Source organism: Amblyomma maculatum, chromosome 6 (assembly GCF_055883805.1).
Source record: "Amblyomma maculatum isolate TAMU_Amacu chromosome 6, ASM5588380v1, whole genome shotgun sequence".
NCBI lineage: Eukaryota > Metazoa > Arthropoda > Arachnida > Ixodida > Ixodidae > Amblyomma > Amblyomma maculatum.
In genome coordinates, this window is record NC_139349.1 from 42,354,476 (window position 1) to 42,376,909 (window position 22,434).

The 22,434-nt window shown below is 43.4% G+C and overlaps 2 protein-coding genes across 3 annotated transcripts in view; one reads left to right on the forward strand and one right to left on the reverse strand.

Annotated features, from left to right (window-relative positions):
* Window positions 1-15,742, reverse strand: part of LOC146185618 (methionyl-tRNA formyltransferase, mitochondrial) — a 28,185-nt gene extending 12,443 nt beyond the window's left edge. Inside the window, exons 1-6 of one of the 2 annotated variants that reach the window (XR_014708008.1) lie at window positions 15,459-15,742; window positions 13,911-13,968; window positions 13,016-13,164; window positions 10,673-10,795; window positions 6,580-6,682; window positions 6,163-6,238 (exon numbers count right to left, since the gene is read on the reverse strand). Coding sequence is in view for 1 of the 2 variants with exons in the window: in XM_084606531.1 (XP_084462657.1) it covers window positions 6,163-6,238; window positions 6,580-6,682; window positions 10,673-10,795; window positions 13,016-13,164; window positions 13,911-13,968; window positions 15,459-15,586 (637 nt within the window). In the remaining variant the exon portion in view is untranslated. The remainder of the gene's footprint in view (window positions 1-6,162; window positions 6,239-6,579; window positions 6,683-10,672; window positions 10,796-13,015; window positions 13,165-13,910; window positions 13,969-15,458) is intronic. The other variant, XM_084606531.1, reaches the window with a different exon arrangement.
* Window positions 15,743-15,913: 171 nt separating this feature from the next.
* On the forward strand, window positions 15,914-19,861 carry Sem1 (Suppressor of exocyst mutations 1). The gene is made up of 3 exons (XM_084606532.1): window positions 15,914-16,037; window positions 19,518-19,614; window positions 19,695-19,861. The coding sequence occupies exons 1-3, from the start codon at window positions 15,956-15,958 to the stop codon at window positions 19,753-19,755; spliced, it is 240 nt and encodes a 79-aa protein (XP_084462658.1). The 5' UTR covers window positions 15,914-15,955; the 3' UTR covers window positions 19,756-19,861.
* The last annotated feature ends 2,573 nt before the right edge of the window (window positions 19,862-22,434 follow it).

Consider the following 22,434-nt stretch of genomic DNA (forward strand, 5'->3'; position numbering starts at 1 on the left):
TCAATTAAGTATTGTGGAAAGCATAGCGATTCTAATCTGTGCAATAAAATTCGGGGCTCTACACTATCATAAGCCTTCTCTATATCTAGAGTCACCAATGCAGCATGCATTTTTTTGCGCCGCGCAAGAAGAATTCGACTCTCAAGGTCGGTATGTGCATTCCATATTGAAAATTTTGCTCGAAATCCGATTTGACAGGGACTAAGAATATGCTTTTGTTCGACAAACTCGGTAACACGTTTGAGTACGACCCTTTCAATTAATTTTACCAAGTTTGATGTTAAAGATATTGGTCTGATATTTTCCAAAGTATAGCCACCGCCATTGTGTTTCCGTAAAGGAATCACTTTGGCTAGTTTCCAGTCACCAGGTATCCAAGAATGAATAATTGAATAATTTACCAATTCTAACAAGGAATTTGGAGACACTTCAAAGAGGATTTTTAACATTTTTGACGTTACTCCGTCAGGGCCAGGCGCAGCAGTTGGCAACGTCATTATAATCGAAGAAAGCTGAGAAAAAGTAATTTTAGGAACATCCTTAACCGTATATACTGGGCCTACTAACGTAGGGTATTTGGGAAGTGTTGACAAAAAACGCTTTTCTAAACCTTTAGCGATGTTTTCTACTGTTCTAAGAGCTTCTTGAGGAGTCGAAACACATGAGGGTAAATTTTCTGAGACAGGAATCTTTTTCCGCGATTTTAAAAACCTGAAAAGTGCACGTCTGTTATTAGATTGTGAAAGGTAATTGAAATACTCATTATCATAATTATCTTTCGCTTGTGCGACTGTGCGTTTAAATGCAGCTGCAAAAAATTTATAATCATGCCAATTTTTGGGGCACTGGTTGTGAAGGAGCTTCTTCCATGCAGCCTTTCTTCTTCTATAATCGCGCGAACAATCTGCATTCCACCATTTTGGTGATGCATTGCCTTTAGATGTACGTACTAAAAATTCACACTTCTTACGACAGGATGCAATAGCCTGGCATAATGTTTGCGATTTTAACTCTTCCGTAGACTCAACCACAGACTCAAGAGACGAAATCAAAAATGAGTGAAACTGGTTATAATTTACGTATGATCTCAACTGATATGTCGGCAGAGTTAAGCGGCAGTTAACCTCAAAAACAATAGGTATATGGTCGCTAGAGGTGCCACCATCAATTGTCGACCAATTTAGTATAGAAACACTAGTGTTTGAAAAAGTTAAATCTATCACAGATTGACTGTGAGCACGTACAAAAGTTGGTAAGCCAGAATTCATGCAGTGAAGGTTATTGTCTGAAAGCCAATCCCACAGACGCTTGCCGCAGGGATCCGTCTTGTAACCCCACGATACATGGTGCGAATTAAAATCTCCAGCCAAAATAACCGAATTTTGACAATTAACTAGTAGGTGGTCTAGAGATCTGGTGTCGTGAACACCATGAGGGAAATAAATATTCGCTAATGTAAACGGACTGAACCCTGGAATTTCAAAATCTAGAGCCAATAATTCTGAATCTAAACTAGAATATTGAAAGGAAATCTTAGCCTTATGACAAAATTTTGAAGAAACTAGAATTAGTAACCCACCACCTCTTGACTGGCGATCTTGTCGAAATGATAGATAATTTTGTAAGTGAAAATGTTTTTCAGTTGTAAGCCAAGTTTCTTGTAAAACAATTATTTCTGGATTATGTTTTAAAGAAAGATAAACTAAATCTGTAGTAGCTGAAAGAAGAGATCTACAATTCCACTGAAGAACTTTTAACTTTCCTATGTTTATGCAATCCGGGCAGCAGCAACAGCCTGCCCCAAAATGTTTTCCTTTGGTTTAGATCCTAGCTGTTGCTTTTTTGATTTTGCTTGTGGGCGAGGTGATGACGGGTTTGACAACGGGGATCCACTGCGTTTTAGAATTCGCGTATCTGTCTCATCCATATCTGCATCGTGAGCCTCGTCCGACTTGTTGGAATTAAGCATAGGTAATGCGGAAAGAGACTCATTTTGCGAACAAGACATTGCAGCTAATGAGTGCTGCACTGATAGTGAATGTCCAGGTGCCGTAGAAGAAACCATAGCAGGCTGCACAGTCTGAGTATTATTAGCTGCTAGAACATTGGATATGCATTCTGTGACTATTGTCACAATCCTATCCACCATTTTGGTCATGGTTGCTTCCATAGCAGTTATTATGGTTTTAGACATCGTGGAATCTAATGGAGCTCCTGAACGGGCCGACACACCTGCATACCCATGAGCTCTGTCTTTAATTTCCTGAATTGCCTCACGCCTCGAGCAACGTTTACGGTCAATAATCTCCAGAATTTTCATTTCATGCGCTCTAGAGGGACATTCCAAAGAATTTGCTGAGTGAAGTTCGCCGCAAAGACAACATTTGAGAATTTGATCTGAGCATAAGTGTGTTTTATGTGCTTCACCGCATTTGCAACACCGCAAAGTGGATTTGCAACCGCCTGCAGTATGGCCATAACGCCAGCAGTTGTTGCACTGCAGCGGCTTTGATGGTAGGTGATCAACTCTGAATATTAAAGGCCACGCTTTAATCTCCGATGGACAGACTGTGCCTGCAAATGTAGCAATAACCGATTCTGTCGGCACACGAACATTATTTAGCTCCCGGCTACAGCGATAGACCGCAACAACGCCTGCCGCGGAAAGAAGGTCAAGGGTTTCTTGTGGACTTAATGAGGAATCTACACCTCGGACTAAACCTCTTGTGCAAGCCAGGTGTGAAGGGATAAAACTGCTTACCTGATGAGAGGCGAAAGAGGAGCATTTTAGCAGGTCCTTTATGCATGATAGTTCTTGCGAACGGCAAAGAATCCCGCCGCGACCAAATTGGCGCACCTCGGTTATTCCTTCGTAGAAGGAAGTGATTTCCTGCAGGGCAGCTCGAACAGCTCCTGGGTTGTTCATTTTAATGGTGCCCCCATCCTTAGGTACGAGTGCCACAGGGATGTTACGGACACCGGAGCTCTGAAAAGCTTCCAAGGGCAGATCATCGGTCAGGAGGGAAGCCGACCAAGGGGAGCGCCCTTGGCCGGCGGACTGCGTCGACATTACCTTAAATTGACAATGTCACCGCGTGCGTTAGTCAACAGAGAACAAAAGAAGCACAGGAGAAAGACAAAACCGGGACTAGCAACCCAATACTTAGCCGATCGTCAAGGAGCAAAGGGCGTCACTACGGAGGAGTCAAAGGGCGGATGCGTTCTCTTTCTCTTCTTCTTTTTCTTATCCTTTTCTTCTTTTCCTTCTTCTGTGCCGCCGGCAACGGCAGCGCCCCCACTTGGCAGCGGCGCCGCTCCATCTGCAGTGCAACATAGCTACTGGCCGTGGCCACGCAACGACTTGAGCTGGGAGCCCAGCGGTGGTGGTGGTGGAAAACATTTAATATCAGATACAAATACAGTAGGTTATGCATGAGCTGACCCTAAGGGGGCCAACCCTCACAAACACTAGATGGAGGTCTTTAGTTCGAGACCCCAGTGGCATCTGCCGCCGCTCGGGCTCGCCCGACTAAGGCCCATTGGGCCTGCAGGTTGGAGCAGCCAAGCAGGGTTGGCTCCCAGTCCTCCCGGGTTGGATTGGGATGAGGGGGGATAGCCGGATTAGAGGGGCAGGCTCGCACCATGTGGTAGATGTCCAAAGACACCGCCCCACAGTGCGGGCAGCTGCCAGAGAAAGCAGGGTCGAAGTGTTTTAGAGATGCCGGGCACAGCAGTGTGTTGGTATAGAGGCGAAGTAAGAGCCGCTCATCCGCCTTTGAAAAGCCTTTACATGGACGGGGGTGAAGGCTGTGGCTAGATTAGTAGTAATTTACGATATCTTTGAATGTATAAGCTGGATTAGGATCAGCATCCTGGTCGGAGGGGGAGAAACTTCCCGGAGAAAGAGCGCGTGGGGGGCAGCGTCGGCAGCCTCGTTTCTAGCCAGCCCCTGATGAGCAGGAGCCCAGATAATATATCAGTGAGCAGGGTTTCCAATTTAGGGGTTATTTTGAAGTATTCAATAGGCTAGATACGGCCCTGTTCGTCATTCCGACAGGCCCCTCGCGAGTCGGAAATGATGTATTTCGAGTCCGAATGGGAAGCAGCCAATGCTATGGCGACCTCCTCCGCATGAGTTATGTTGCGGGCCCTGAAGCTAAGACCGTTAACTGTTTTTGCCTTGTGGACGACTGCAGCCGTGTACCATCCTCCATGCTGCGGGCCGGATGCGTTCACATAAAAAATGGCGGGTTTGAACCATAATAGCGTGCCAGGGCTTCCGCCCGCACCAGGTATCTGCCATCATGGTCTTCACGTGCATTTTGGCGGGGAGAGGGCGTACGCGGAAAGCGCAGCTCCACGGCACTGGAATGTGTATCCGTTCTTTCATAAGTGTGGTATGTTGGATGTGGAGCCGGGCAAGAAGGCGGCAGCCCGACTGCGTCTGCGACAAACGCGTATTTTGATTTCTGAGGTGCACGTCCCTCAATTCCCTGAAGGTGAAGGATGCCATTGTGCTGATTTGAGAACGCCGACTCTGTTGACCCGGCAGAGGACGCTATCTTGGCTTGTCGCTGGGAGCGGCATTCCACGAGCTTGTACCGATTCCCATACCGGAAAGCTGATCCCGGCGGAAGCTCTTCAGTTGGAGCGACCGGGACCGTGGACCAGGCCATAGTCTCGAGATCGTAGCCTCGCTGAGCTTGCAGTGCGGCCATATTCCCCGGAAGGGCTCCTTGGCTCGGAGACGGCATCAGCCGTCGGTCGGAGAAGGCAGCCGAGGCAGCTCGGGCTGGGCCAGACGTTTTTCGGCCAATTTCAGCCTCGCTTGGGTCGACGGGTCGCAGTTCGCGGTGAGGCACTGGAGTCGACGGAAACACGTCAGTCCTCGGTGCGCACTCGAGAATCCCAGTGGTAGCCGTTCCCGCTGCCATGGCGACAGCCGCGGCAACGGGAGGGCCTGAGCCGGGAGCCCATCTGCGACTGCTCTAAAGGTCACTGTGGATACCGGCCGCGGCTACGCGAAGGGGCTGAGACCTGGAGTAGTACGGCTTATGCAATAAAAAATGTTGTAGGATTGATGCAACCATATAGCTCACCGTTTCGCCACCCTAGAATCTACAGTAACAGTCAAAAAACCATAATTTTAACATAGTGAATAAATGGAGTGATCAAGTTCAATAAATTGAACCTTCACTGACTTCTTTTCAAATGAAGTGAAATTGCAACTGGATAAATATAAGACACCTATCACGACTGGCAGGTGGCATAGTAGAGAAAGGGAGATTGCAACTCTGCTCTGTCAGGCTGCTAACATGGGAGGTGGAGGGTATACCAGCCAATGCCAACTAGCTTTAGTTGATTAAAGCACTAGGGCAACAACCCGAACCTCTTAATGAGATGCAGTGGCTAGTACAGGACTATACTCTATTTGCGTCTTAGCTGCTCTCAATTCTTCCACCAAAAGTCAGCATTCCCTGGCTTGAGTTTAGAGGCACATGGTGCAACGAAATGATGCATTACAACTGCCCTTGCAAGGATATTGTCCCATAGTGGTGACAACTCTTTATTGGGCTGACTTGCACCTGCAAAAGAACTAAGCAACTCGGCGGCAGCAATAGCAGCAAATGTGCTCGTCGGTTGTCAAACAAAGAATGCCCGTTTCACCCGTAAGCGCCCAATTTAAAAGCAGCGTAGAAACATCTAGATAAAACCACGAACAGTGACTAGCATAAACGGGAACATTGTAGAAATACAAGTGCGCGGTTGGAATCCTTCGAGATACATCTTGAATTATCTGCCACAACAAAGGAAATGATAAAGCTGCATCTCACAACAACGAGCATGAACAAACAAAGAATACAGAAGTGATTCGCATGCTGGACTCACAATAAGACCGCATTCCTGCAGCTGTCAAAAAAGAATAAATTAACATTTGAATAGTTCGCAGCAATACGCACAAATAGCCATGCAGGCACATGCACCATTCTCACTGTGTCGCCTAAGTGCAGCAGGTCAACACGAGCAGTTTAGTACAGCTGAAGCTGTAGCAGTTACAGTAATATAGTAACGGTAGAAGGAACAAGAACTGCCAATCGGCAAAACGGGGTCACAAAAATCGGTGTTTGTGAATGAATGTTGATCAAAGATGAAATTACTAACCTTTCGTCACTCCACTTGTTCCCTGCTCTCGGGCTTGCGAAAGAAGCTCTGGAAGGTCTTGCAGGCACTTCAACAGCTACGTGAGACACCAAGGAGGAGCTCATTTTTAGCCAAACTGTAGCATGTATAACATGGCATAGTGTGTTGGCATAGTGTGTTGGCATAGTGTGTTGGCATAGTGTGTTGGCATAGTGTGGTGGCATAGTGTGATTCTACGTGGTCAGGAGAGTCACTTAACTGAAAGGCCTGCTTGCATGCTCCGTGTGCTACAAGAATGCCAGCTAACCAGGCACTGATGTGATGTGGCAATAATTTTTCTTTTTCTATATACCCGCACCCCGTTTCGTGGGCGATGATACATTACACTTTTTACAACGCTAACTGTAGAACATTATAAAACTGTACAACAGAGCCTACCAGATTGGCCCCAAGGTTGGCCATCATTGCTGTGTACTCCACAAGATGGATTCCTTGAGGCACAGTAACCTTCTCCTGTGCCAAAATTTTTCCTGTGTCAAACCTAAGTTGGGCAAAAAGAAATACAGTGAGAAGTGAAGGTAATTCAGTAACCTATAGGAGAAAGCGGCAATCAAAACTACTTCCATTATTTATGCATGGAAGGCAGCCACAATTGGCCTAGATACGTAAATTTGTATGCTGACCTCATAACTGTATTTTGTTTTAGGCTGTGGTTAAAGGTATGTCGGAAGGGCCCGGTACATATTTTGCAGATACGTCATACGGGTCCGACGTTGTATTTTGATGCTGCGGATAAAGATACAAACCTGGTACTTTTTTTCTCCAGGAACATCGGTTTTCAAAGTTCAATGTATCATGTTAGGCTTTCACATAAATTCCGTATGTACCATAAATACGATAGCATGTTTATATCCACTAATGGTCGTAGCAGGGCGAATCCAATTTAGTACAATCGCACAAAAGTGAGTCCGACTAGCTTTAGCCACTGTTTTTCCCGCGTCTACACACTGCCCAAAATAGGGAGGCTGGTGTCCGATGTGTGTATACTTCGAGGGTGCCAACAATAAACTGTCACAGTTTGTGTTGCTATGTATGTGCGTGAAAAACTGCGTGTCTTTCGGTTGTATACCGCTTGGCACTAGTCTCTGGGAAGCCGATTCAAACTGTGTACGTGAAATTTAATGAGAAGATAAAGCGCCTAGCTGAGCACTTGTCTGGTTGTTCCCTGAACACCCAAAGAACATCGCTGTTCATATGGTATGAAGCGGATTATTCATGTGTGCGGAGTAACCACCACATACAATACACCAATTTCACAAATCCTACTGCGCATTTTCATGGGCAGCAGTAAAGCGTCATCTTGATTTTGGTCCTTCGTGGCGATGTCTACACAAAGCACACTTTGTTCATTGCGTTCATCTAGAGGAAACAGAGGCATCACTAGTGGGGGTTTCGAGAGGTGTGGCGCTAGTCGCAGCAGATGCTGGTCTGAGAGGATTTGCAGTTGCTACATCGTGTTAAATCAGTTATAAGTGACATTGAAAAAGCCCATGACTGTAGCTTTAGCTCATTTTGCTATCTAGACGTTCCTACAAAAAGTGTAGGAATGTTCCATTTAAATGTCCCGTTTTTTTTGTTTTCAGACAATATTTGCATTCTTTTCCAAATTCATTTCGCCCTATTAGTTTTCACAATACCCATCTATCTTGCCAATAGAGGTGTCACAAAAAGTTTGTGGTCTTTTTCATCATAGTCTTCATTTAAAAGCGGCCTTGTGGTTGTGTTTTTTATAAAGAGAAACATTTAATGCATTCATGAAATGCATGGAAGACCTTTTTTCTTCCTGTGAAAACAAAAAATCCAGGTATTTGTGCTTTGCGCAGCTGATGACAACCCTCGGTTGAACTAACCTGCTCCACAAATTGAGCATTCGTGCTACTCTACACCGTGTGGCAACACAGACTGCGCCTGCTCTTGTGTGCACACGGATTGTGGTGACAATGGCGCAACGCGACTGCCGGTGAACTCGGTTCATTCCTCCATGGGAAAAAGTGGTCAGCCGGTAAGGCTTTCCCGGTCTAAATAAAAGGCTAAACATAAGGCCAGATTACAAGCTCAAGAAATTCTATCCCCTGACTTCTTTGATATGGTAAAATTTAGACTGATTTCATTTACTGCTAATTGGAGAAATTAGTGAATCTCGAGCACAATGAAAAGCATGATTCGCTCATAATTATGAAAGCCGAATAAACATAGAATAAACGCCGTTTTCTATACCTTTGATGGGATATTCTGTTATAATTTTCTTCCATGGGACACATAATGACCCAAAGGTAAAAAAGAAAACTAACATGAGATAGAAAATTTCAACTGAATCGACAAATTTATTTGCAGTATCGCCAAATAAGATGAGCTTTGGGATTTAATTTCATTTTTATACACCCGCACTATGCATTTCCACATTGAATATTTCTTTTATTTTTTGAGATCATTATCATGTTATTGGCTTTATCCAATAAGTGGACTATCCCCTTGAAAATCCTCTATAAAAGAGTAGAATCATATACCGAACTGCTTTTCGACTGAATGGCATGCCGTGGCCCTACAAGTGGGACTTCTCAGAATAGCATTCTACCATTTTTCCAATGTGTGAATAATCTGGCTGTGTGAAACAAGGCACCTAGTGGCAGAGTTAACGCTGCGAAACCCCGTGACAATGTGGATGCAGGGTGTGTTTAAAGGGAAACCGAAACGCTTTATCGAAATTTTCATCCGATGAATGCGTTAGGATATGTGAAACCTGTATGATTAAGTTCACCAAGATGTGTTTTGCTACCATTTAAACATATGACACAACCGACAACTGAATTTGTGACAACCTTCAGGCCACCGCGGCAATGACAAAAAACTTGGTGATAACATCATTAGTGGTAATGTTTGAAGCTTAAACTGCTTTCGCTCAGTTCCTTCTGTGAGTCGTCCTATGCTGCCAAACAACGCGTCACAGACATTTACCCTGATTGGTGTTGTTTTTCCTCCTAAGTGCAAGTGTTTATGCGCAAAAAATGCATCACCTCTGCAGATGATGTCATCATCGGTGTCCCTAATTGTTGCCGTAGTTTTATTCAGCAATTACATCATCAATTCAAATGCTAGCACGAAACGACTTGATAAGATTTATCATCAGCCTACACAGATTTCACTCCTTTAATTCAGTTCAATTCTAAAACCGCTTCAGCTGCCCCTTAAAGGAGGCCTTAAGTGCTCATCTCTTCTTTGGTGAAGTCCTTAGGAAAAGCATCTCAAACTAAACTGTTGCACTGTTGGGCTAGTGATAGCGACAAACCTTGCTAAGCACATTCAAGTGAGCATTCTAAATGGTGCAAATGTTGGCGTTACCATGCTTCCATTACGGTGTAATGCGCGTTTGCAATACTGGTCTGGTGATCCAGTACCCTGATACCTGCAGCGTGGATTGAGGCAATATGGAATCTTCAACTGGTGATTTTGGATGTGAAAGCTCTCAGATTTGAGTGGCTGTTATGGGGCACTTTGTTGATGTCTAGCTAGTTGAAGACAAGAGTAAGGTTCTTACTGCATGAGCATTCCAAGGTGTTCTAACCTCAAAGTGGAGCACACTTCACATTTTTGAGAAAGCAAATGTCGCATGGTACCAGGCACTTGTGCTGGAAGTCACACTTATTAGCCCTACTGAAGATTTGCATGTGGGAATGGAGTTGTAGTTGAATCCAAATAGCACTGAATGATCACTGCCTGCTTCTGGTACCCTCAATGGTCAGAGAATGTGATGAACATTCAGCCGAGATGCTCTTCCATAAGTTTACATCAAGAATGGTTGCGCATCTGGGAATTCCAAAAACAGATGACTAAACTAACCAATGTGGCAGTGTGTGTTTATTATTATTCTTCTGATCAAGGAAGAAAGAAAAGAACTGTCAGTCACTAGTCAGCACAGTTCCTTGCTTTCCTCGTCAAGTGTGTTAGTCTGTGTTTGCGCTGTTCTTCACAAGACATCAGGCTTGGCTACTCAAGTCTAGTGTTTTTTTGTTGTTTTTTTTTCCTTCTTTTTTGCTGCTGAATACGCTTTCTGTTTTGCGGGCATGGCTTTGGCCACTAAAAAGTTTATAGCCAAGCCTGATGAGAACATTTTTCTCACAGTGGTCATCACATCCAACAGCATTTTATAAGAGAGCCAGGGCAACTCCTAATTATGCCTATGCAGAAGCATGTGAATATGCCTCCCGTGTCAGATTGCCCCTAAGTAAAGAGCCGAAAGTAGACTCCCTCCCCCACCTCCTCTTTTCAGCCAATGGAAAAACTATACACTCATGATTCATGAAAAGAAAGCTGAATAAGTCTAGTAGCTTCACAGCTGACTTTACGCAGTGGTCAGACATCCAGTTTACTTGTGGAGAGTGCCTTTAGTTGATTACGAAAAATCTTGATTTCAGCCATGCTCCAGATATGACAATGTCAGCAGCGAACAGAAACAATGTGCTTGTTCTCATACCTTTTCGGTGCCACAGTGATCACTGAGATGCCGGATGTGATGTCACCAGCGAGAAGCGTGTGCACCAGTGGAGCGGCGCCTCTCCACCTTGGAAGCAGGCTAGGGTGAACATTTATCATGCCGCTGCAAAGAACAAAGAAAGAAAGGCTGGAGCTGCACACTAATAAGTAAGTAAGAAGCTTACTAAGTAAATAATATCTGTTGTGCAAGGGCAGAACAATGCTCATAAAACTGCAGGCCCCATACATCGGGTTTCCTTCACTGTAACCTAGCTGCGACTCCACACCAGATAGAAGTACTAAACAATGCCCAGTAAAGTAAAATGCAATGCAGCACGAAGTCACAAAAGCAGGTATGAAGGATACTCAGAGCTACACCACAGAGGTTTATGATTTTTGAGCATTACATATGGTACAAATGCTATTTGTCTGTAAAAATCATAAAATAGTGATTTGAGGAAAACAGATTCTAATGCACAACTAATGTTGCTGCTCCTTTTATGCGCATATTTATAGTATGGTGGCTATTTCAGGGAACATTTTCGAAATCCATAAATATAGGGTGTTTGAAAAAAAAAAAGTTTCAGAAACAAACTCAGTCGTGCGAGAGAGAATTTGCTGTAAAAGCTCCTCTCATTAATAGCTAGTTGACTAAAACTCACTCATTAGTTATTTTTGAATTAACACAGTTGGGCAGTTAGTACCAACTAGGAGTTTAAATTTATGGACAAGACAATGCTATATCAGTTATTTAAACGAAGAAAAACTTCTAAAGCTGCGCATAGTGATAAAAATGGGGCATTCTTTTTTCCCACTGAGAAGTGATGAGTAGAGGAAAGCTCTGTACAAGTGCGACATCCACTGATGATGTGTGACAGAGATTATGGACCCCTATTAAATCTGCATGCACTATTAGTATGCCACGTCATGCATTACATTCTTTTGCTTGACCGCTTGGTGCCGGAAAAAGTACAGTCACTGCCAAGTACAAGATCATTATTTCTAAGAGCAATGGTGCAAAAGAAACTGCATGACACAGCACAGTAGAGCAAGCAGCTCAAATCTGATGCCATAGTCATTTCTACATGTCATCAGCGGATGACAGGCATCCCCTGAGCTTCTCGGGTACTAATACACTCAGTTTTAGTTTTGTGCCACAGAAAGCATCAAATTTCCGAATGCTGCAGGGCTTTAAAAAATGACATTTCCTTCGCTTCAAAAACTGATATGGAAAGGTACTATCCATGACTTCAAACTTTCCACTGGCACTAACTATCCAACTGTCTCAATTATGAAGTTAATTAGCGATATTTAGTTAGTTAATCAGCTAATGAGTAGTAGCTTCTTTTTTAACTAAGCTGCGTCCGCCGCCACTACGAGTTTTTTTGGCACTAACTACCCCACAGTCAAATAAGATTAAGTGATATTTTTATTAGTTAGATAATAAGTAGAAGTTATTTTTTTCTTCAGTAAGTTGCATCCGCCACCACTGTGAGTTTGTTTCTAACAATCTTTTTTTTCTTTGAATTCCCTATTCAAAAATTTTTGCAAGTGTTCACTGAAACACCTAGTATATTCCACTACATTTTTTTGTCATGGGCACGTTGTCATGGGTATCCAAGACCATATTTTTTTTCCCCACAGTTTGAAATGGCATGAGCAAGTGAAAGACTCATAATTTCAGGGTTCTTAATAGTTTGAAATCACAAAGTGATTATACATGTTTTCTCTCGCATTTAGAATTTTGAATATGCCATCTTCAACTATAGTGCAGTATACATTTTGATAACATGGACAAAAACTGGAGGCGGGTTTTTTACAGTATATTATGAAAAGAAAAAAAAAAGATGCAAGATGATGCCATTATGTCATAAAGTATGCAGGAATAAAAATAACAGGTACACACACACCTGCAATCAGTCACATTCGTGCAAAGTCATGAAACACGGCTCTCTTAAAGCTAGGGTGAACTTGAGAGGCAATTTGACGTGAAACAAAACAATGTGTTTCCTCTATAAACCCGTAACTCTAAACAGCACACATGCTAGTTTATGTTTTTGTAGTACAGAAAGAGTCCACTCACAATGCTCTTGTACAAACAGTTGAGTTAAATAAATGGCGAGTGCATGAACAGGCTTCAATTTGTAAGACACACTGGTGGGGACTGTTTTCAAATTATACCTGATAATCATCACAAGCCTATGCAGGCACAAGTAAGCCTTCCATCTCTCTAGCATATAGGTTACACTCCGTACAGTCTGTACATCATGCAGACTTTAACTGCCATACTGAAATTACAGTATATGTAAATGGTACAAGCAATGCAAAGGTAAGCGAGACTTACTACTTGCATGCAAGGATGCTGTTTTCGGGGATCAAGTGCCCAAACGAAACCACAACTCCAATGTCAAATGCACCAGAAGGCACAGTGTAGGGCCATTCATGAACTGTGAGGTTTTCTTTATGTGCATAATCAGCCACAGGGCCTTTGAGCTAAAAAGAAACCGGAACACATGAACAAAAAAGCTACAAGTGGTAGCAAGATAGCAAAAATTTATTGTGGTTACTACAGCAAGCACAAAAAGCTTGCTCCCGTTGCAAAGCCTTTGATAGCAAAACAGAAAAAGGAAGCTAGCATATTATATTTGCTTCCTTAGTACAGAGCACATATGTAAATCTAGACACAGAAAAGAAGAAAGGAATGTATCAGTTACCGTGTTCTTGCCATATACTGCAAATATCAACAAGAAAGGAAAGCAATAGAATCTTGGTGAAATATACGACTGCATGAGTAAGACAAGAGCAGAGACTTAGAAATGAAAAAGACACCACGAGTACAGAATACCTATTCGCGCAGCCATACCTTTTGTTGAAATGAACCAACCTGCATGGACATTTTACTACAGCAAAAGGATAACAGATGGAAATTTCTCCGTAGAAAGTTCTCTGTAGCAGAATAAGCACTCTCTCTCATGAAAAAATACTAATATGAACACAAAGACAGCTAAGCCAACAGAATTATAGAAGGCAACATACCAGAACCACTTTTTTAAAACACGCTAGACCGAATGCCAATGATGATGCAGTGTTCTTTAAGTCTAATATGCTTGAGAGCATAGTAATAACACGATAACACTAAAAGACGCCACTTGTTCCTGCACTAATGCCATCAACCAGGCCGAATTCTATGCAAGTGCCACATAGAGTAGACAGGGAAACAAAGAAGAGAAATGCTTTACCTTTGGACATACAACTTTCAACGTGTCAATAACTTCAGGAAGCTCAGTTTTTTTCAGCCTGAAGAAATGAACAAAGAACATGTTGGCACAATGTCACAATCTGCTTGCAATTTTTAATATCATCAGGATCACGTGTGGTTTTAATGTGAAACACCCCATTACCATGGAGCGGTTAATGATACCGCATGCACTGCAACAAGTTGCTGCCATGTAAAGCCAGTACCAGTCAATTATTAACAGGGTATTTGAATAATCCTGCATTCTTCAAGAAACCTTTTCATTATGTTAAATCAGCCAGCTCTAGGAAATAACAGTACTATGGCATAGCCGAGTGCTGCCAAAGACCTTTTGTTATTTTGACAGCATGGAGCACTCAAGTTGGAAGTAGCAACATTAAACGTTTCGTATTGTACCCTAGTGGTAGTCACAACTTGAGCAACGACAAATGGAAATACAAAAACTAATTCGAGGTTGTTTGCCCTCTGACTTGAAGATGGGCTTGTCAGCAGCCAAACCAAGCTCAGGAATATTTCAAAGCTTTTGGGGCTAGTGCTAGGTTTGAACATGCTGCTGGAATACATATGCAGGAATACATGGCATCATGGAGCGTTTTCCCAGCACACTGGGCACTTATTACTGCATCAGTGTTAATTTATCAGATGCGACATGAATAACAGTTGCTTGTTATTCACTTGTTGCTTATATTTATTAGCTTGATCATTTTAACAAATTGCAGGAGTGTACTGAAGTGCCTTCAAAAACAAACCAGAATCCGAGATGTGCTGGGAAAATTTTACCATCATAAACTTTCCTGCGCGCTATGCTTACGACTTGACTGCCCGTTCAAAATAAGGCAAAGAATAAAAAGTTCAGTTGGAATCAGTTGGGACACTGACATCAAAGGGTGGTAGTTATAAGTGGCCCCGATTTTGTTAGTGATTCTCAATTTTTGCATATTTGTCTTGAATGAGTTCTGAATATAATTTTCTCTCATATGACCCAACTTACGACTCAATTACTGCGCAGCTAGAGCGAGACAACTTTCTATGTGCATTATGGATTACTGCGAAAATTTTTACAGGACACGATCCAAAGGAACAGATCGACAGCACATTCCTCACGAGCACCGAAAAATGACGGCGCTGCTACGCCACCGAATCCTCTCAGTCGCGAACGATCGGGACTATAATTTTACCGATTCTAGAGGTATTCACACTGCTGATGAAACCAGTAAACTAATTGAGTCCGCCCGTCAAAAACGTGGATTTGATGAGAGATTTGTCAACTGCCATGGGAAATGAGATGCTCGTCCATCGAGTTGATAAGACTGTTTGTTGTTAGTATGTCAGCATTGCACAAATAAAGCTTTCAAAAATTCCTACGTGATCCCAATGTGCTCATGCCTGACCTTGTTACACACTGGTGCCTCTTGCCGACACTATTCTCAAGTTCAGCCCCACCCAGAACCTGCGCAGTCTTTCAACGAGGTTTCAAAAACGGCACGCCTTCTCACCAAATGCAATAAAGCTAAAACAAAGAAAACTGTACCTGTTCTCGTTCAAGAGTTGGAGACTCCTCAATGAGAAGCTGTCCGATCCATAAAAGATAACCTTCCACAACGGTCTCTCAGCATTGCAACTAAATGCCTTTCTCTGAAGACAACGCGTGAATGTCATCAACAAGAAAGTCTAAACCGTCTAGCTCGCTCGCGAAGCAGTTTGAGTTCTCGATCAAGCAGAGGCTAGCGAGTTCAAGCAAGCACATGGGTATACACATGGGCACGATACACACATACACATGGCTTGCCGGCGAATGTGAAACTAGTACCATGGACGCCATGGATGTGGGTTTTAGTAATTTGCTTTTATTTTAAATTGTTGTTTCTAGAACATAAACCTAAAACCCCAGGAAATATATACTATAAGCAATTATTAAAATGGTTCTTTAAGTCTAAAAATTTATTTAAGTGATGTTGCGGCGCAACGGCGTGGCTGAATTTACTCGGTACGTTCCCACAATGCCTCATTTTACATTTGCTTGCTAAAATGGCTGACCAAAACGCGAAAGCCAAAGTTGATCTGGGGCTTCTCGAAGAGGATGACGAGTTTGAGGAGTTTCCTACCGAAGGTACGCTATACATCGCGGTGCGATATTCAGGACAGTAATAACCTGCTGTTGCGTTGTTGTCTAGATGACGTACTGCTTCAGAGTACGATGTACCGGTAGACCCCATTGCGCTTTGTCACGGTGTCAGAGCATGCGTACTATTGTTATGGTGCGTGCTCTAGAACTGATGTGCTCAGCAAGCAGGATTCCTTGCTTTCCTAAAATGTAGCCAGTGTAGCTACATGCAAATCGCCGCATATAGATCAGGTTTATTGCTCGTTTTCTGTTAGGACAAAAAGTACTCGACGTTCTGAGTATATTTACCTTCATCCTAGGTCTGCCATCAGCGACTCTCAATCCTCAAAATGGGCCCGCAGTTACTTATGCACAAATTGTACGAATAGCCGAAGTGCCAAAACATGCTATGCGCACAAAATTGTTTGCCTCACTGGTGTACTGTTTGTTTAGATGATCCCAGTCTGAGGCTAAGGGTAAACTGAGACGCCAGTATGAGACGTCGCATTTTTTTTTTTTTTTTGATGCTTTTGAGGCTCGGCTTGATGGCTGTGGCTGCTTTTGCCAGCCGCTGTCATCTGCTGCGAAGTGTTATCGTCCTGAAATCACTGTACAAATCCTGAATGTTTTGCGCAGTAAGCTGTGGCACGCATCTTCATAATGTTTGCTCGTTTTCTCGCTCTCCCGTGCTTCGATCATACTATGCTGTGCGATATTCATATTTACTGACTCTTTATTTGGAGGCAATGACCCTTTCATCCAGCCGTAACACCGCTCCTGCTTACGCACCCGCCTGCTACGTGTTGTGTATTGATAAGCATATTGCTTTACTTTTACTTCATGATTTGTTGCATCGGCTTCACTGTGCGTGATGCTGTTCAAGCCCCATCGGCAAGTTCAGTCAGCGGTGCACCCACGTCGCATCTAAGCTTGACCACGTCGAGAGTACAGGGGTGGAAGCGCTGCTCCATTCTGCTCCAAACTGCTTTTCCTGCTCTATACTACCACTATGATCAGTCACCAACTCGCCCAGCAACACACTTTGATGCTGCTCCATACTGCTCCAAAACTGCCCGGCTGCCTCGATGTTCTGTCATCAGAATTAACAGAACACGGATTTTTTCTACACAGAGTGCTATTGATATTTCCCCGAAAAAAGGAATTCAATGCAGTTTTAAGTGACAGTGAGAAGCACATTGGGGCAGTGGCATGCTGCGAGCTCCATGTACACGCTCTGGGGGCCGCTTTAGTCGAAACAAAGGCAGCACAATGGTGACAGCCATAATGCACCCCACGCTGAGCTTAATATACATAAAAGTCTCATAAACTGGAAAAGCATAGAGCATAACAAATTTGAAAGTAAATTTAAAACAGGTCACAAGCGATTGGAGAGAAATAATTATGAAAAAATGTTTTGTGCACTTGACATAGCACCTTTTCCAAGCCTTTTTAATTGCCGGTGGGGAGAGAAGTGAGCGAAGCAGTCATTGAGGGTACCTTGACCTATTATAAAAGTTCTACATACATTTTATTACCATTCATCAATACAGCGTACATTCTCGTGCCCGCAGGAGCACTTATGGGCGGGCCACAGCACTTGACGGGCGCATGCCTCGTGCCAAAATAAACAATAATAAACTAAAGGTACATCATACAATATAGTACAGGGCAAAAACACTTTCACACAGCATGCTGTGTAGTTTGACTGAATAACCAGTTTTTAGCTCCTCGTTTAACTTGAGCAAGAGAAGTCAGCTATACAATTTCATTTGGCAATCTATTGAAGTGATAGGGAACATAATAGGCACGACACCTTTTTCCGTAATTGGTGCACACCCTTGGTAGTGGTTGGTAGTGTCTGACAGTGCAGAGCAACTCAAGTTGTTCTGAGGGCTCAGCTGTGAAAATAAGCTGGTACTTCACCTTCACGCCTCTTTGTTAGTACCAAGCATATCAGGCCTATGTCGTCACACAAAAGCATACTTAAAGCGTAAGGGGGTGATGTCATAAAGACTCCATTCACTAGACATGTTCTCAAGAATGTTTTAAAGCCACACAGCGTCTATCACCAATGGGTTAAAATTAACGAAGCACCAGCGTCACCCAGATGAAAACGTGAGTCACTGGCAGAAGGTTATAAAGCAAAAGAATTGGGAGAAGAAAGCTGCTCTTGTGTGCTCTCTATCTTTCCTGAAGGTACAACTACATCTAGCACATCTCCGCTCTCCTTGTATGTAGTACAAGAAGAGCGGAGATGCGCTGGTCATTGATGTGAATTCCAAATTAGTGGTGGTGCTTGAGCACATCAGAGTGGTAGACTCCACGTTTCAATCTATCGTGTTAAAATAGTCTGACTTAGTTCAGTGATGAAGGGTAGAAAAAAGCATTCAGTTTGCTGCTAGTCATTTCCAATTCGTCAGGTCAGTTGTGTTACTGTAAGGCTGTTTGTTTTGTCTTATTAGACATATGCGACTGTAGTCAGCAAAGCATTGAAAGTTAAATAGAAAAGAATCAGATCGGGTATTTTTTATGTCAGAAACAAAACTTGCCATTATTAAAAGCGTTTAACCCTAGAAACATGTTCCAAAACATAATTAAAATGCTACAAACTCTCATTTTATTGCTCCGAAGGTGCTCCTAAATGGCTTTATTACTGCTCCCTGAGAGTAGGACAAAAAGTGGAAAAAGTTGCAGGTGTTATTCATATTTAGCTGACCAATCTGTCGTATATAACTGAACTTTTCCGCTAAACAGCTGCTGCCCAACACTTTCGACGCTCTCTGGCAGCAAGAAGCTTGTGCCGCTTCATTAAGTGCCACACCGCGGTTCTTCAGTGGTTAGAGCGACTGTTATTACCAAAAGCGCACAATGGTGTTCATCGTAACCTGAGTGGTAATGGAAGGGGCTGCTGCATCTCCGTGGCTAACTGGTATTCTTTTAAGTCACTGGACGCCTTGCAGTTTGTGTCTATCGAAGCATGACAGTAATAGCGGCTGACATTGAACCTGCGGGCTCCTCGCGTTTCGCATCCATCATGACCGAGCCATTGCGCATGGCAGAGCCATCGGTAACCATAATTACAGCCGAAAAATGCTTACTGATGTTCCAGTGTCCCAAGCAGTCCTGAGGCAACAGGCGATAGTCATGGAGCGAGAAACAAAACTGAACACAGACACAGGCGCCGAACGTGTGCCGCCCAGTTGATGCAGCGGCTGTGTAGCTTCGTGCACATAGCGTATCCAGTATTTTTGCACGATTTTTGTGTCCATAGCATTCCTCTGTTATTAATGCTGCCGGGATTATTTTTGTTGGTTTTAGGCCACTCTGGAAGTCGCCGGAACTGCAATCGTATATATTTGTTCTGCACACGCACATAGGCAAGGAGTGGATAGTTGGCTGGGGAGAACTACAGTGGAGTTGAAACTGTATTGTGATCATGATCGTGATTGTGTTTGACCCAAGTAACTAGCTTTTATCTTTCTGTAGAGTGGACAGCGAAAGCAGAAGATTCGCAAGATGTTAATGTTTGGGAAGACAACTGGGATGATGACAACAATGAAGATGACTTCAGTCAGCAGCTGAGGTATGCAATGGCATTATTCGGTGATGTAGCTTTACACATCCCTCTCTGATGTACTGATGCATTCTCCTGATGCCTTGCAGAGCGGAACTTGAGAAGCAGGGCTTCAAAGTTGACGGAACAGGAGAACCGGTCAAGACGTGAAGCTTTTGCTAGAACTGTGAACGAAAAAGTTGACGTGAAGATTGTTTTTTCTTCTCTTCCTTTCTCTTAGTGCTTCGATGGGAATAAACTGTTTCCTATAACACTGTTTCTGCGTTCAGATGTGAAATTTCCTTTGGATCTCAGAAATATATATTTATTAGTTTTATGTGGGTTTGTTAGTTCGTTGTGACAAACTTATTTTTAATTAAATGCAGCCTCTATTTCCTAAACGAGGTCGAAGCAGTTTTGTAAAAATCATCATCATCACCAGCCTGACTATACCCACTGCAGGGCGAAGGCCTCTCCCATATTTCTCCACTTAAGCCGGTTCTGTGCTAGCTGCATCCACTTGACCCCTGCGAACTTCTTAACCTCATCCGCCCACCTAACTTTCTGCCGCCCCCTGCTACGCTTTCCTTTCCTTGGAATCCAGTTTGTTACCCTAAACGACCATTGGTTATCCTCTCTTCGCACTACATGTCCTGCCCATGCCCATTTCTTCTTAATTTCCACTAGAATGTCGCTAACTTCAGTTATTTCGCTGACCCACTCTGCACGCTTCCTATCTCTTAATGTTACCCCTACCATTTTTCGTTCCGTAGCCCTCTGGGTTGTCCTCAACTTAAGTAGAATTCTTTTGGTTAGCCTCCATGTTTCAGCCCATGGAGGAAGGAAAGAACTTGGGAGAGGCCCTGACGTCATTTTTGTGAAGCCGGCGCGGCCGCGTCGCGACCGGACGCTGCAATGTCTCTCCTCCTCCTTTACCCCTTCTTCGCGACGCTCACTTACCTAGGGCCCTTAGCAACGCTGTTGCTAGTGGCCCGAGTTTTCATAGCAACAGCGTTGCTAATGCCCGACTTGGCTAATGGCCCGACTTGGCTAACCCTAAATTTTGATGTCACTTCCGCCACACTTTCTCCAATACATTGGGAATGGCAAGGGCCTCTCCTAAGTTGTTTCCTTCCTCCATGTTTCAGCCCCATAGGTGAGTACAGGTAAAATGCAACTGTTGTATACTTTCCTCTTGAGCGACACCGGTAAGCTGCTAGTCATAATCTGTGAGTGCTTGCCAAATGCGCTCCATCCCAATTCTTCTTGTTATTTCCTTTTCATGGTCCGGATCTGCGGTTACTACCTGTCCTAAGTAGACATATTCGCCTACTACTTCCGGTACTTCGCTACCTAATGTAAACTGCTGTTCCTTCCGGAGGCTATTGAACATTACCTTAGTCTTCTGCATATTGATTTTCAAGCCTACCTTACCACTTTTCCTGTCTAGGTCATCAATCATTATTTGCAGTTCATCCCCCGTCTTGCTTAGCAAGGCAATCTCATCAGCAAATCGCAGATTACTGAGGTATTCTCCATCTACCCTTATTCCTAACTGCTCGCATTCCAAGTCTCTGAATACTTCCTCTAAGCAAGCTGTGAACAGTACTGGGGAGATTGTGCCTCCCTGCCAAACACCTTTCTTTATGGGAATTTTGTTACTTTCTTTATGCAGAACTATGGTTTCTGTGCAGTCACTATATATATCTTCCAGCACTTTCACGTACGGCTCGTCTACCCCCTGATTTTGCAATGCCTGCATCACCACCGAGGTTTCAACTGAGTCAAATGCTTTTTCGTAATCATTGAATGCTATTAAAGGGCTGGTTATATTCCGAGCATTTTTCTATCACCTGATTGATGGTATGGTTATGATCGAGAGTAGAGTACCGTTTCCGAAAACCTGCTTGATCCTTTGCTTGATTGCAGTCTAAGGTTGTCCTGATTCTATTAGCGATTACCTTAGTAAATACCTTAAACGTAACAGACAGTAAGCTGATTGGTCTGTAATTTTTAAGGTCCTTAGAGTCCCCTTTCTTATGAATGAGGATGATGTTTGCATTCTTCCATGGTTCTGGTACCGTCGATGACACCAGGCACTGTGTATACAGAGTGGCCAGTTTTTCTAGCACGATATCCTCTCCAGCTGATTTCCCCTTTTTCATAGTTTCTAATGCTTTCTTGACCTCGTCCTTCGTCACTGGTGGAACGTCTGACTGTTTTTCCCACATTACATATTACATGTTCTGTAATGGACACCATTTAACGTGATGATGCCTGATGAAAAGACAGTGTGGCAGTGACTTGTCGAGAAATGTAGTGGGGCTGAACTAGGCAACAGCCGCATCGCAAAACCTGTCATTAGCCAATGAGTTAGCCTCATATCTATTGGTTGCTATATTTGTTAATCAGGGCTGGCCATCAAAAGCAGGGCTAATTGATCTTTTTTTATTTATTGGCTTTGTGATGTGATTCCTTGCATAATTTGCCGCTGCTCGGGTGTAATACAACAGCCAGACATGAACTTCACTTGCCATAGGGGCTCACTTGTATCGGTTAGCCTTTAGCCTTGCCAGCAGCATATGCAGTTGTCACTTGGTGGCTGTACCATGATTCTCCTGTATTGATCGGTGTATTATGCAGGCATTATTAATTAATCTATGCTCTCTCATCATGTATAATCTGAGCATTCTACGAACTTAGTTAAGGTGGTCTTGTTCATGTAAGCTCTGCAGCTGTTGCCATTACAGAACACTTGCGAGCTAACAACTGCACATTAAGTGGAGAGTTGTGAAAGTTGCATGGCGGCAAAGCAGAAGATACTTATTCATGTACAGAAAAGAAAAGCGC